This window comes from Ursus arctos, unplaced genomic scaffold (genome assembly GCF_023065955.2).
Source record: "Ursus arctos isolate Adak ecotype North America unplaced genomic scaffold, UrsArc2.0 scaffold_31, whole genome shotgun sequence".
NCBI lineage: Eukaryota > Metazoa > Chordata > Mammalia > Carnivora > Ursidae > Ursus > Ursus arctos.
This window is the reverse complement of record NW_026622997.1, coordinates 1056298-1072599: the sequence shown is the minus strand read 5'-3', so window position 1 is coordinate 1072599 and position 16302 is coordinate 1056298. Positions and strand designations below refer to the sequence as shown.

Below are 16302 nucleotides of genomic sequence, written 5' to 3'. Positions count from 1 at the left end.
CATAGGAGTATAGACAGCTGCCAAGAGACATTTCCACCTTATTATCTCACAGACACTTGTACTCATCCAGTCCTTCCTATTGTTACTTTTCTCCTTGTTGGCACCACAATGTAGAAACTGGGGAATCACTCCCGATGACTTCCCATCATTCATTCCCTCCTCACGCACGCATGCATCAACTGAAGACAGTGTCGCTGCCGTGTGGGCTCGAGCAGGAACCCTTGCCTCACTAATCGTGGCAGCCACAGCATCGGCAGACTGTTCTAAGTGGAACCCACTTCGGCAAAATCATAGCTTGAGGTGACTGAGAGTTTTTGCTATAAATGCAGTTAACCCATCAATGGGCCAGCTAGTCCAAAGGTAAAACTCTAGCTTTAATCTGGTATTTGTCTCTAGAGAAGCTTATAGTCTTAAATAGATAGGAATCTGAGTTTTTGACTGGACAAAAAGTTCTGGATCAAGTTCACCATAAAGGATAGTTGAATTTGCCCCCAAAATTATGAAAGACAACCCTAACTGATGGCACATAGTGTCCCAAGTTTGTTCTTTGCATAGAGGGAGCTGTAGATGTTGGGTGGCCTGATGGGTGGATCTGTGAAGGGCAGACGGAGCCATAGCCCCATGGCACCCAAAACTCCAGGGTAAGCCTTTCATCCTCACGTTCGTGCCACCTTCTGTCCCAGACTGACGGTACCTCTTACAATGCAGGATGCGTGTGAGCTTTGGTTCCTGATGAATAATCCAGTTACGGAGCATCTGGAACAGGCTTATTTTCCTGGGCCTTACACTCCACGCATCTAATGCCCCCTCTTAGACTGTGAGAAGACAAGTAGAAATAGAGAGTTTAAAGTTAGCTCACATTTTGGCTAGGGTTTGTAGATATGGTTTGCAAAAACACACTGGCGTAAAGTGGCTGATTTCGGGAGAATATGATGGCAGACGGAGAGCGTTGTCTCTACGTAACTTTGCAAATTAGGAATATATGTTGAAACCAGGAGATACCCTTAGAACCTTTAGAACATGCTGATTGATTAAAATGTATATTATTTAATTTTATATTAGAATTTTAAACAGACTATTAAAGTCATATAGTTTTAAGGATTTTTATTCATTCATTTGAGAGAGAGCACAAGCGGTGGTGGGGGGTGGGGAGGGTGGGCAGAGGCAGAGGCAGAAGCAGACTCCCCGAGGAGAGTGGAGCCTGTCGCGGCCTCCATGTGGGTCTCCATGTGGGGCCCCAGATCACAACTTGGGCCGAGGGCAGACGCTTAACCAACTGAGCTACCCAGGCGTCCCTAGACTATTAAAGTCATAAATGATTTACCCCCTTTGGTGGGAAGTCACAGTTTGAGACTCAGTTTTCCCTAATAAGGGACTAGAAAAATTGCCCTTCTGAATGTCATTGAGTTTTGATCGCCAGACATCTTTGTTCTCCTAAGTAACACCCCTGCTTCCTTTTCATATAATCCTTGCATTCCATCTGTCTTTACTGTATCTTCCAAGTTACTAATGTACTTAGTATCTATATTTAACACAATTCATGAATTCTGCCTGTCTCACCAGCAACTTGCTTATTAATTATCTATACCTTGCACATCCTATGAATTTTCCCTTTATCTCATAAAGCTACTCGCTTACTATAGGCTTTATCTATCCAATCTGCTTTCCCAGCTTCTTTATCAGAATACAGCAAACACCGATTCCATGAGCCCATCAAGCTGAGCGTTCTGTATTTCTGGAGCAGACTGCCACTGTCCGTATATGACTGATTCTGAGGTTTGCAGGTGAAGACAGAGCTCCCGGGCTTAGGTGTCAGGGTTAGGGTATCAGAGCATCAGGTTCTCCAAAAATAATTTGTCAGGTGACACTCAATTTCAATTCCTATTGATTTGTCTGCTGGAGGCCAAGAATAGAACAGGGGAAACTGAAAAGAGAGAGAAAAGATCTGAAAAAAGAAAAGATTCTCCGTTATCTTTCCCTTAGTTCCTCTGGAAATTATCACCTAAAAATTGGTCTGAGCTGCCTGAATGCTCCAGGTGTCACCCTGAGGGTATGAAACGCTTCACGCAGGGCCCAGGACACCACATTTCAGAGGCCAAAGCACGTCTGAAAGAATTAAAAATACATTTCTCTTCCTTTTTCCGCAGAAGAAAAAAAGGGTGGGTACTCTGTATGGTTTCATAGGGAAAATTTGGGGGGTAGGAAGGGGGCAGAATCTCTATCGGGAACTTCCCAGATCCAAATAGAATAACTTTTCTGACTTGACACTTGAAAGGGCAAGAAAAAGCTCTCTAGTCAAAGCAATGGATGAGTGCGTGGGGGGGCAGGGTGAAGGGAGACTTCCCCTTGGCTCCAAATCACATTGTATGTGGGAGTCTTCGGGGAGATGTGTTAAAGGAAAATTGTTTGACTTGTTAAAACAGTAAAGAAGACTTTACTTAAGGCGATTGCAACAAGACCAGGAACGGCAGGGGAGGAACAAGACTGAACCCAGCTCTGAAGACAGCAGGGACACGTGGTGACGTACAGCCAACAGGCAGAGTGCGGGGAGTGGACAGAACACCACAAAGATGATGTATCAAGGGCAGAAGGTTACACTGACCTAGCAGGATTCTTGGTAAAGGCTGGCCAAGGTCCAGGCCTGGTTGAGAAGGCGGATCAGAGGAGCCTGACCAAAGTCTGATCGAGGAAGTCTGTCGGATAACACACTTAGAATTTGGACCCACATGGAACCCATGAAGGTCAGAGACTGAGGACACTGAAAGCCAAGGGGATGGCCAAATTGTCCACGTCAACCCTGGAGCCCTAGGAACACCTACTGGCCGAGTGGGGGACGCAGTGTGGACAAGGCTGAGCAGAGGAGCCGGTAACCACGGAGAGTACAGGAGACATTGTCCTCATTCATTCTGTGTCACAATGACAGTATTTTCTGCAGACCCTCCATTCCCCAGGGCAGTGGTCTTCAGATGTTAGCATGTACCAGGACCACCTGGAAGGCTTTTTTAAAACAGAGATTGCTGTCCTCTTCCCCAGAGTTGCTGATTCAGTGAGTCCGGAGGGATCTAAAAACTGCATTTCTAACAAGTTCTCGGGTGATGCTGTTGCTGGGGTCAGGGGATATCACTCTGAGAATTAATTCCCTATCGATAGAGGATGAGAAAGGGAAAATGTGAGTGAATGAGGATCTCCATGGGGGATTCATCTGAGTAATACATTGTTTGTGGAGGGTAATAGGTAGTCTCCAGGGCCTTACGCGGGTTTGCCTTAGCGGGATGGTGCCTCCACCCCCACCTGTGCGGAGTGTTGGCAGCTGGTGGCTCAGAGCTGCCCCGGAGAATTTCGTTCAAAGAAGCCACCTCCTCTGGGAGGTTGTGTCCCCGGGGCCCGTGGGTGATTCCATAGTCAACAGGTCACTGGCCTGAGTTACAGAAGGCCACCCCTCTTCCTTCGAGATGGAATAAGGAGAGTGTGATTTATCCTGGAGCTGATCTCTAGCAGAAATCTCATGTTGTCTTCTTTCTTCCTCTGCCCACCCTGCTTCACGGATTCCGGCTTCTGAAACCACTCAGGAAACTGTGTGTGCCTGGATCCCAGTCTCAGCTTCTGTCTACTGGGAACAGAAGCCAACAGGATTTCTGAGACCACAGGCTAACATCTGACCTTCTCTGGGATGGACTTCGGCCATCTTTCTCAGATTTGGGGACTCCAGCTTCCAGAATGAACACGGGCACTCCTGAAGCCCCGAAGCTACCGGGGTTCACGCGGTCCTCAGGGAAGACATGGCGTCTACGCAGTACAGGCACGAGGGAAACTGCTGGGGTCTCGCCTCCAGCAGTGGGCTGCTTCACAACTCTGGGAACAGGTGGTTAGCGAGGGTCTGAGTCCTGGTTGTCAGGACTTTAGAACCCCCCGTCCTGCCCAGGGACTCTCCTCGAATGTTTGGTGATCAGCGGAGCATTCGTCATTTTAGACACCTGTTAGGTGGTTTGTGGGGTAGATTTATGTGAAAACACTGGTTTTGGAATCAATTAGCTCCGGCTTATCTAATTTGCATGATAGTTTGCAGGAACCTCTGATTCGAAGAAAAAATTCGGCCGCGGTAAGAGTGCCAGTGAGGTGTCGACAATCACCGTGACAGTAACAGGAAGGTTCTAACTACTGTAACGGACCGGAGCTCCCAAGACAGTCCTGGCCAGTCTGCCCATGTCCAGAAGGCTCCGCGTGTGGCTTTCCTTGGGGACCAAGGTCTGATAAAGGGGCTGGTGAAGAGGGGAGAAGTGGGAACCTTTATCTCCGGATCCTCCCTTCACGAAGACTTCCACATTCTCCTCATTGTCATCATCACGGGCAACATTCTGATCAGGTCTGCAGCCCCCACACCCGCCCCCCAGCTACACTCACCTCCCTGAGCAAGTTAGTTTCCTGCTTCTCTGGGCTTGGTCTCCCCAGAGCCACCGTGGTTTTCTGTTGGCGTCAGCCGCTGGGGGGCATCAGGAGGAGGGCACCTGGCTCTCGCAGAGCGGCTCCCGGGTGGAGCCCCTGGGAGACACCCCGCAGAACGCCCGCGGGTCGAAGCCGAGCCCCTTCCTTCATCGCTCCAGGACCTCCATGGAGCAGGGACGCCGCTCCCCCGGAGGACTCAGTTTCGTGCAACCATCGTTCTCTGGTTCAGGCTGGACCCGTACACACTGTGTGGCCCTGTCCTCCTCCACCCTCTGCCTGGACCCTGACGCTTCTGATCTGACAACAGGAACGGATTTGGGCCCCCTCTGAGGACTGCAAAGGTGCCAGGCGTCCTCAAGACCATGAGAGACCCAGAAGAAACTCAACGGGGAGACACGTTCTCACCAGCACTGCAAGCTGGCTCCGGGGTCGCCCCCCGCCCCATGACTGCGCTGGTGCCTTCTGAGTCCGCGAAGTCTCACGTCCTGTGGCTGTGGCCACAGCCAGCCAGACTTTCTTTTCCTTTCTAGATTCTGAGTGCAAGAAGATAAAGCACCCAAGCGTCTGGAAAATGTTTTCCATGTGTCTACCACGTCTGAATTTTAGAAGCAGCCCACTCCTGGAGCTGAGACCCCAGGTCCCCCTCGTGGCTGTTACTGTGTAGAAGCCATGTCTTCCCTGAGGACCTGCCAACACTGGCGGTCCCAGGGCTTGGGGAGTGCCCCTGCTCCTTCTGGAAGCCAGAGTCACTTTCCTTGTCTTCCCTGGCCTTGTCAGTTCTCGTGTTGCTGTATAAAGTTAAGTCAGGATCATTCCTGTTTTGGTTCACAACAGGATTGCGGTGTCTCATTGCCACTGATACTTAAAGTCCCTCTACTTCTCAAGTGCAAAATAATGGTTTAAAGTACAAAGAATTTAAAGTGCAAAAAATATTTGAAATATGTTCAAAGTAATTTTTGAAAGGGAGGAGAAAAACAGCTTTTTTATTTCACTTCCTCATACCAGCTTCTCGTAGCTTCTGATACTCTGAAATCTGTCCTCACGTGGAAGACTGAACGACGGTGATAAAACAGCTTGCTACACAGGCCTCCCGGCACGTTCTCTACTCTGATTAGGAGGCTTTGGTATAGTTCTCTTCTGTTTTTATGTGTTCTTTAGATTTTTAACAGTGAGCAGGAACTTTATAGGCCGACCGTCTGCGTCTTTGTTGTTCCGAGAAAGCAAGGCCACCTCCCATGTGGGTGCCCAGGAGACCGGAACGGGAGGGGGACGGCGGGCTCTAGGAGGTCTGCGTCCACCCCTCACAGCAGCTCCACAACAGCCAGCCCCACCTGTGTCTGAGGGGCCAAGGAAAGGTCCAGAGCTTGTGTGAGGAGCTAGGCGAGGTATCCGAGGAAGCGAGGACAAAGTGAGAGAGGAAGACATCCCGGACATAATACGGGGGTGCGAAAACACTGAGGGAAGCCCACTGCTGCAGAATTCTCTTTATTGATATAGTGAGAGGAAGGAGTTTGGAGGTGGGGCAGCTCAGGGTGAGGGAAAGCCCGTCCTTCAGAATGAAGGGACATCCCTGCCCAGGTGCCGTGGCCTGAATGCACTAAGGGACACGCACCAAGGAAGGCTCTGGTAGGGTCCGACCCAGAGGGGGCTTTGGGACCCACCATCATGGAGATGCCCCTCCTTTCATGTGAGGCCAGCCTTCAGAGATCCTGTAAGAAAGAGAACTACAGGGCGTCAGGGGAGCGAAGGTCGCATTCGGGAGAAAGCGTTTTACGACGCAGGTTTATCTTGGAAGAGAGAAAGGCTACAAAGGGGATCTTGAGAGGCTTCCTGTTTCTGCTTCTTTCTTTAGACCCTCTGGATGGAGAGAGGACAGATGTCATAACTTCTGGGCCTTGCTTTTTTAGGGACATTGGGTAGTCTGAACCATCTACCTGGAAACATGCTTTTCCTTTGGGACGGAGTGGAAAACACTTGATCTTCTGGGAGCACAGAGCTGGGGACAAAGGTATTCCTTCCCTTGTTTTCAAACACACACATGAACGCACGTACGCCGGTGCGCGCACACTTGGGTGAGACGGGACGGTTTGGTCACAGGGACGCCGGGTGGGAAGGAACGAGGAGCAGAGATGGGTCCAGTGTTACGCATGTTCTTTAGGTGGGAGGCGGGGCCTTTCTACTCGGGTTTGGACTGTTTCAGGTACTCCAGGATGTCTGACTTGACCGTGCTGACGGGAGCCTTGTGGAACCAGCGCATGACAGGGACTCCGTCAGGCCCCACCAGGAACTTCTCAAAGTTCCAGCGGATGTCGTGGACCTTCATGGGCTCCCAGAAGAGTTGGTTTGATGAGCCCAAAAGGTCAGAGGTTGGAGGGCAGGAGTTCTGGAGCAGAGATAGGAAGAATAGAAGGTTCTTTTTCCTGCTTCTGTGTGGTCCAGTTTTACCCCCAACCCTGGAGGGTCTACTCGCCATCCTGCATCTCAACATATTAACCACCTGACTTGGTCCCAGCGAAGCACAGACGCTTCAAAGCAACATCACCAACATAGCAACTAGCAACCAACCACCGAGAGCTAGAGTATGACGAAAACAGAAAATATCCCTCCCTCCCCTGTCTGCCCCTCCCAGGAGTCTATCACGGTGCTTCAGGAAAACGCTGTCTTCTCTTTTCTTTGATAAGCCTTATCATTTCTATAGCTTCAGTTCTCTTAGCTGAAAAATAAATGGTTTGGTTTAGAGTAGTGGCTCCCAGGGTTGGGGCTTCATAGTCTGGTAAGAGTACAATAACTGTTTTCTTGGAGATTAATGTAGAATAACCAACATTTACTTTGACAGTAAGGAAAATCAAGAGTCAACTATTAACCGTAATTTAAAAATTAACAGATTATTAAGTATTAGGTTGAAGAAAATAAAATTGATTGTATCACCATTTTTGGGCAACACAAATGGTAATGTGTATGATTTAACCAAATATGAATTTAGTATCAGATTCAGTGATGGTCTTTTATAGTCAATAAACTGGGCTTTGCGAAAAACTCCCACATTGTGGTGTTGTTTTTTTTCCCCCAGTTTGCCATGGATGGGTGAAAAGTTCAACAACGACCAGACTTGTTTGGCAGGCCAGCAGTGGGAACCAGTGGCCTAAGAGAACCTCAGGTGGTTCTGCGGTCTTCTGTGGTTGTAACACTCAGTGGCTCCCCGGTCAGTTATCACACGGCACTCTCCATTCTGTACCCATGTCTGTCTGCCTGATTGCATAGGGGCCCCTCACGGACAGGCTGGGCCCTGTCAGTAGGTTTGGGGTCCCTGTGTGGCACCATGCCTAGGAGGATTCCGTGACTGACGGTCGAATGAACGAATCATTGCCATTCAGTGGGGGGTGTCGGGTCCACGTCAGAACTGCCACGTTCTGTTTCCTGTACTTGAAGCTCACGCCTCACAACGGATCTTGCCATGATTCCTGAACCTCTCTGAGCATTTCTTTCCAAGGAGTCCAACCTCAACCCTAGAAATGAGCCCCATGCATTCAGGGTATGTCTACCTACCCGACCAATTCACAGCAGGTGGGTGGTCACTCACCTTCAGGAAAGTAAAGACCTTCTGTTCTTTTTCTCCATTCACATCCCCTTTCTCAAAGAGCTGAAAATTGGGGACAAAGCCACCACCTGGACGCACATACCTGCAATGAACCAGCGTGTTCCCAAGAGGGTCCACGTTAGGACAAGGAGGGATGGTAACGGCCACGACAACTCCACAAAAGGAAGTTAAAGAGGGAGAGGCGGAGACAGGGAAGGTGAGGAAAGGGCTCCCTGGGGGTCGGGACTTCATGCTTTACGGAGCCAGTAAACAATTCCAAGGCACTATTTTAAGGTCAGGATTCCTGATTCATTTCTATTCCCCACAGCCCCTCCTTTCCCTGGGCTGCTTCTCCCGTTGATATTCCCCTAGTGTCACCATCGGGAACTTGAGGCGGGGTGAACGCTCGGGCACTGCCAGCCGCACAAGCTTGCACACGACGCTTCACGATGATATTCCTGAACCCAGTGATCCACCACCCACCCCGGAAGATTCCAGAAGGAGCCTCCAGGCAGAAGGAGGAAGGGAAATCCTGACAGGGCCTAGGCAGGGTCCCGCGCTGGCACTCACTTGAGCCCAGAAAGGATCTCTGAGTTCTTTCCTGGTTCTTGTTTTCCAAATTGGTTGCAGGGAAAGCCCAGCACGACGACACCAAAAGGCTTTAGCTCCTCGTGTAGTGCATTCAGTTCTGCGGGGAGACAAGGAGCAGCGTGGGCAGCCTGGCCCCGGGCCCGGCCTGGAGCAGAGGAGGACCTCGATGGGTTCACTTATCACACGTACAGTGAGGGGAAGGTTCGAGGTGACAGAGCTGGAGGAGGGAGAGCCCAACGCTAGAACACGGGCTGCCAGAAACACACCCAAATAGCTGCCATTCCCTCCGTGCCTCCACTTCCCCGGCCAGCAGGGTGCCCCTAGAAAGCACGGACGGTTAGCCCCTGGGGGGTGGGGTGGGGCCTGCTGGATCTGGAAGGGGATCAAAATTTAAATGCCACGGCCACCTTCCTCAGTGGTGGACTGACTGATCAAACACTTCTAAGGAAACGGCAAACAAAATGGACCTGCTCCCTCTCCCCCATGTGCCCCATGATGACACATCTGACACCCTAGTCATCCTCCCAACAGCCCTCACCTGGGAGCTGCGCAGGAAAGCAGAAATCTGAGCCCGGCTCCCAGCATTCTCTACCCTCTTGTCAACTCTAGTGACCTAACTGATGCCATCCCCCCGGGACACTCGCCGGGATTCCAGGCTACAAACGCCAAACTGCTTTTTCTGCTGCCAGGAGGGCTTCTAACTTGTCTGTGTAGACCTGTACCAGTGTCTCCCCGTCCAGCCACTCTCGGTCCCGCCCGATTCAGTCCAGTGCCCGCCAGCCCCACCCAGACTCAGCTCCACCTGCTGCTGTCTCCCCTAAAACCCTCTGCATAATGGCAGTGTCTTCCCATCCTTGTGGGTCGCCTTTCTCTTCCACCACCCAGAACACGTCCTTCCCATGGCAGAAACACTCAGCAGGCCTGCTTCTAGTCCTTCGGCAAAGGCCTTCAACTCTCTCAACTTCTCCGTCTGGAGTAAATTCTGAATGAGACGCTTTTAAAAATTCTCATGTACTAGTTTAGTAATTTATGTCACAGCAACAGGGAGGAAAACTATGGCTTCAGATAAATGAGGAAACGCGTCACGTACTGATGCAGAAGAACATCCGAGATTCTGTATCATGTGAAGGAGCAAGGAGCGGAATCAGATGGGTGCGTATTTGCGAATATGAGAGAGAGATTTGCTCGCATATACACTAAAGATTTATGAAAATCTACGCCATAAATTGATGAACTTGTTACCCAAAAGGAAGAAATGTGGAAGTTTTCGCTCCTTTTTTTTTTTCTTTAACATGGAGCCCAACACAGGGCTTGAACTCACACCCCTGACATCAAGACCTGAGCTGAAATCAAGAGCCAGACACTCAACCAACTGAGCCACCCAGGTACCCACAGAAGTTTTCACTCTTAAACCCTTTTGCATCTTTAAAATTTTCAATGTGAATATATTCCCTATTTAACACAAACTTAAGTTAAAACTAAAGCGAAACAGATTTAAAAGCAGATTCACATTCCATGGAACTGCCATTTATATATCACGACTCTTTTTTTTCAAATTTAACTTTTTGAAGGGAGGAAAGCCCCTACTTGCTAAATGATACTAAACTGTTGTTTACGCTCTTACAATTAGATCCTGAGGTTTTATATAAATTAAATAAAGATTGAGTCTGTAGCTTTTCAGGTTTTCCCTCGGGTTGATTATACATAAAAATAATAAATATAAAGTGACCCCGAAATTCTTTCCAATGTCAGATCTTCCTATAATCTGCACTGTTGAAAGTATCTTTTTATGCACAATTTCACCATTAAATTTGAAAAGTCTTTAGGTTCTCTTGGTGAATGTGAACCGTTTGTTTTTTGTTGTTCTTTGAAGAAGGGGCTATTTCCAGGTAATCTTTGCCCAAATCAAGCAGACCCCTCTGCATTAGTCCTTTTAGGCTGTTCTAACAAATACCATAGGCCAGGGGGCTTGTGAAGATAAGAAGTTACTTCTCACAGTTCTGGAAGTCCAAGCTCATGGTTCTAGCAAAGGCCCTCCACTGGGTTGCAGACTGCAGGCCTCTCGCTGTGCCCTCCCCTGGCGCAAGGGCTGAGGGTTCTGTGCAGTCCCCTTTTATAAAACCACTAATCCCATTCACGGAGGTGCCGCCCTCCTGACCTCAACACGTCCCGAAGGCCCCACTCCTGTTACCAGCAAACTGGGCATTGCGATTTCAACATAGGAATTTGGGGGTGGCACAAACATTCAGACCATAGCACCTGCTGACCGTTCTTTTTTTTTTTCTTTTTGGAGAGACGGTGTGAGCAGGCTGGGGAGGGGCAGAGGGAGAGAGAGAGAGAACCTTAAGCAGGCTCCGCGCTGGCTCAGTCTCACAACCCTGAGATCGTGACCTGAGCCGAAATCAAGAGTCAGATGCTTAACCAACTGAGCCCCCAGGTGCCCCTGAATGTTACTTTTAGAATATCAAAATTTGGCAAACCATGTGTCTTAGAGGTGAGATTGCAATATACTTAAATTTAAGTGGTGTTAAAAAAGAGAAAATTCTTGGATTTCTTATCATTGAAGTCCCATGAAGATAAACTGATGGAAAAAAGAAAGAAAAAAAGACAAATTGATGGGACTTTATATTTTTGATCAGTTGAATAGATGCCAATGTCAACATGTGGAAAATTTTTCTTAAAAACTGTTCATGTATTATTTTGACTCATTTCTTTGTGGCATTTGGTGCAACTAACCTTTTGCATTAATTTTGAAAAAAAGCGTTTTAAAAAAGCAGAAAAATTAAGTTTGTGGCGTGTCAGAAACTGCATTTACCTCTATTACAATCCACCTGAAACTTTAAGTAACCTCTTCTGGATCAACAGGGATACTAAACTCTTCGCATGAGCGCACGAAGAAAATCCACCTCGGTCACTGTGGAAGGTCGGCCGAGCCTGGAGACATGGGGCATCTTTCCAAATAGCAGTCACACCATAGATGACCCACGACAAAGCTGCATTTCCGTCTTCTCTGTCACGGGAAGGTGCTGTGGAACCCAAGAGCGTTTTCCAAGAGATCAAAGGTAAGTCCTGTCTGCTGTTGTTCCCAGAAGTCACCAATGAGAAGGATAAAGGCAGCCCCTTGAAAGCTAGACTCTGGCCTGGGGTCACAGCTTCGTGTTCTCCTGTTAAACGGTTTCACAGGCGGCGTCTGGGTGGCTCAGTCGGTGAAGCATCTGCCTTCGGCTCAGGTCATGGTCCCAGGGTCCTGGGATCCAGCCTCACATAATCTCAGGGTCCTGGGATAGAGGCCCGCATCGGGCTCCCTGCTCAGCGGGAAGCCTGCCTCTCCCTCTCCCTCTGCTGCTCCCCCTGCTTGTGCTCATGCTTTCTCTCTCTAGCTCTCTCTCTCTGACAAATAAATAAAATCTTAAAAAAAAATTCACAGGACATCAATATCACACAACATCATGGTCACAGTGATGATGATAAATCAAGACAAAAACAGGACCACTCCATAGTCATGTTTTAACACAGACAAAACATGAACCTTGTCCAAACTGCAAAAATGGCCAAGCATCTCCCTGTCTTGCCAATATAAGTGACTTCTGCTTCTCTACCAGCTACAGTTTTAGTCTTGCTTTATTCCTCTGACCTCATAGATATGATTTATTAAGACATATCTGAATCACGGTCACAGAACTGTCCCCATTTCCTCATTTCCTGACAGCATCCAATTCAGAGCAAAGCTTCACTTCCTCAAATCCTTCCCCCAAGCACCTAACACAAGTGCAGGTTGTGAAGTAAGTTCTTTCTAGCACGTTCTTACTGAGAAGCCCTTGGCGCCCTACAGCACACGTTCTCCCTCAGGGCATCACGCAGCAAGAGCAACAAACCCCACCTGTTCAGTGAGAGGTGGTCTTTGATTAAATCTTTGGGATAATCTTATCTCTCAAATCTGGAGATAATTCTCTTGGCCTCCTAAGGAGTGGAGCAGTGACAGGATTTAGGGGGACAGACTCCCATGATCACCTACGCCCCACATCCTGTTCGCCCAATAATAAATTAGGAAAACCTCTGGAATTAGAATATGGGCATCTGACAGAGCTAGTTCCAGAAGAGTTGAGACCCGAGCTCTTACCTGGATACTGAGCTGTCAAGCCTCAGTAGGTGGCCACGTTGACAAAGAGGACGTGCTTGCCCGCGTACTGCTTGAACTGAATGTACTCCTCGTCATTGAGGGTGAGGGCACCATACTCATAGATGGTGCCCGTCACCCCCTTGTAGCAATCCATCTGGAATGTAACAGAAACCACAATGATGCGATAATACGATGAACAACAACCCCCAACATCCATGGCCTTTTGCAAAGCGCTCCAAGACCTTTCACGTGATACCTCGAAATTCTAAGAACCGAAGAGAGTTTGTCCTGTCATATTTTTAGTTATGGTGAGGCCACCTCTAGAATGTCTGTCTTGTAAGTTAAAATCCTTCTTGCGTGGGGGCGCCTGGCTGGCTCAGTCGGTAGAGCGTGCCACTCTTGATCTTGGGGTTGTGAGTTCGAGCCCTAAGTGTAGAGATTACTTAAAAAATAGAATCTTAAAAAAAAAAAAAAAAAGCCTGTGTGCGCGTGTGTGCGTCAGGACAAGCACTTTGTGATGCTCCCAGCTCTTGTCTCTCACATGGATATCACCCTGTAAGCTGGGATGTAGATTCCCAAGAAAACTGTAGACTGGAAGGGCTGGATCTTTCCGACTCCGAGGTCAGTTCTGCTCCAGTGCGAAGGGATCCAATAATCAAAAATGCAGCCTTTTAACTTTCTGCAGCTGGAATTGCACCCCAACCAGGCAGTAGAGGCTGACATACACCTGGACGCCCCCCATAGGTTGCCTTTTTTTTTTTTTTTTTTTAATTTCAGAGACGGGGATGGTCTTAGAAATGCTGGTGTTTGAGCATTTTATGTACATCATCTTACATGTCGCAGGGACCCGATAACAGAGTGCTCAGAGTACGCTGAGGGCCTGAACAAGTATCACCAGGGCATATTAGAAATGCAAGTTCCTGAGATACTTCTCCGAAGAAGACGTACAAATGGCCAAGAGACACATGAAAAAATGCTCCACATCACTCGGCATCAGGGAAACACAAATCAAAACCACAACGAGATCCCACCTCACACCACTCAGAATGGCAAAAATTAACAAGTCAGGAAACAACAGATATTGGAGAGGCTGTGGAGAAAGGGGAACCCCTTACACTGTTGGTGGGAATGCAAGCTGGTGCAGCCGCTGTGGAAAACAGTATGGTGGTTCCTCAAAAAGTTAAAAATAGAGCTACCCTACGATCCAGCAATTGCACTACTGGGTATTTACCCAGGGCATACAACAATACAGATGTGAATGGGCACATGCACCCCAGTGTTTATAGCAGCATGATATCAGCCATAGTCAAACTATGAGGAGAGCCCAGATGTCCATCAACAGACGAATGGATAAAGAAAATGTGGTATATACACACTGGAATACTACTCAGCCATCAAAAAGCATGAACTCTTGCCATTTGCAACAACAGGGATGGAGCTAGAGGGTGTTACGCTAAATGAAATAAGTCAGTCAGAGAAAGACAATTATCATATGGTTTCACTCATATGTGGAATATAAGAAACAAAAGAGATGAACATAGGGGAAGGGAAGGAAAACGTAAAATAAAATAAAAACAGAGAGGAAGGCAAACCGTAAGAGACTCTATATGTAAGAGAACAAACTGAGGGTTGCTGGGGCGTGGGATGGGCTAGATGGTGACGGGCACTAAGGAGGGCACCTGCTGTGACAGGCACTAAGTGATGAATCACTAAATTTTACTCCTGAAACCAATATTTCACTATGTGTTAACTAACTTGAATTTTCTTAAAAGAGAAAGAAATGCAAGTTCCTGGGACCTGCTGGATCAGAAATGTCGTGGGTGGTGACTGGGGACAAGGACGGCAGGCGGGACCTTGTCAGCGCATCGGGCGGTCCGCAGGCGGAGTTCCCGAGCGCAGACGGAACACTCCGCAGGGACCTCCTCTAACACTTCACCGCTACTTTGCTCTGGCTACTGTACCCTCACTTCTGTAACCCTCAGCCCAGCAATCCTCCAAGCACGTGTCCGCGGATACACATCACCTTAAAGGTCTGGGGACTGATGTTTCACGGGGCAGGAGAAAATAACTTTATCCTCACAGCAGCTAGCCCCTCGAGGTCCTGGAGGCCCTGCTCCCAAATTCCTTAGACATTTACGCTCCCCCTAACCCCCCACTAACAGGTATATCATCAGTCACTCGGCACAGCCCCAGGGCAGCTCTTCCTGCCCACGGGTCCTGTCCCCGGGCTTTCAGAAAGCACCTTTTTGCACTGAAAACGTCTCAAGAATGCTTTCTTGACTCTTCGCTCGCCGCCCCACCTCAGCTGGGACCCAGCACCCTGCGCTTTAACAAGACCCCAAATGATTCTTGTCTGGGGACCACTGCCCTCAACCACGGGTGTTCTCCATCCTCTACGGGGCCGGGGGAGGGGCAGCCAATAGAAGACATGTAACTGGTTTAAATCCACAGGTGAGGCTGAATTTTTGAATGAATTTGTCTGGTTTTACAGTTAAAACCTGTTGGTACCTCAGTCACGCACTGGAATCCCCACCCGGAGGCGTGTCCGCACATCTCTTACAGCGGCTACTGACCCCAGTGTGGAGACTTTCCCCGACGGCACCCGCCGATCCGCGGCACCCGCAAGACCTAACAGCAAACCCTCTCGCTCTGGTCCAAGCTTTGTTCCCCCCCACTACCCGCCCCCCGCTCACCACCCCACCCCCTAAAATTAAAATTGGCCAACAACTACCCGGCCTTCTGTATTTTATTATCCCCCTCTTGGCTGACCTGACACTCCCCCAGAGAACATTCTAGCGTCCGCCGGCTGCTCTTCCTCTGCCCCGGGTCTCAGCTGCTCTGAGCTGCCCCCTCCCAATCCCCTTGCTCCTGCGTGTCCCGTTTCCCGGACCCACAAGGCTGCCCCGAGTTCAGAGCAGGGGCAGCGGCAGAGGGGCAAGTACGACAGCAGCCTGGGCCCTCCGTCGACCTGCGGCTCCACGACCGCCCGGTGCGGAGAAGGTCCGCGTAAGGGAGTGGGCTTCGCGGAGCCGGGTCTCGGAGGAGCGGCCGCCGGGGTCAGCCGAGCTCAGGAGGCGGGTCCTGGCCTTGGAGAGGACGAGGGAGAAGTCCTCGCGTGCCCGGACACCAGGCCAGTCCTCAGCAGCTGCAGCCCGCTGGGTCGCCGACGGGACACTCACCTTCATCTTCTGGGTCGGCTGGGCGAGGCCGGCCAGAAACAGCGGGAAAAGCCCCGAAGCCCAGAGCTGCGGGAGCATGGCTCGTACGCGCAGGGCCAGGCGGGTCTGCGGTGCCCCAGGCGCCTGGGCCCCTTTTGAGCCCCAGGCGGGGAGCGGAGCGAAGACGCGCCCTCCAATGGCAGAGCCCCGTGCACGCGCGCACACGTGCGCTCACGCACGCGCACGCACCTGCCCCCGCCCCACGGCCCCTCCCCGTCCCTCCCCTCTGCCCACCTCCCCCGCCCTCCCGCCTGAGCCGCCAGCCCCGCCGCTCCGCCCTCCACCCCGTGCGTCCGGGAGGCGACCTGCCCCTGTTGTGGCGCCCGTGTCCCGGCGGGTGGCGGTGGAGGCCT

General features: G+C 50.0%; 1 protein-coding gene across 1 annotated transcript; it reads right to left on the bottom strand.

Annotated features, from left to right (window-relative positions):
- Positions 1-5918: 5918 nt before the first annotated feature.
- GPX6 (glutathione peroxidase 6) lies at positions 5919-16086 on the bottom strand. Its single transcript, XM_026489569.4, has 5 exons — positions 15911-16086; positions 12732-12885; positions 8591-8708; positions 8024-8123; positions 5919-6826 (listed from the first exon to the last, which is right to left on the bottom strand). Exons 1-5 carry the CDS (start codon positions 15986-15988, stop codon positions 6620-6622), a joined length of 657 nt encoding a protein of 218 aa, XP_026345354.1. The 5' UTR covers positions 15989-16086; the 3' UTR covers positions 5919-6619.
- Positions 16087-16302: the final 216 nt, after the last annotated feature.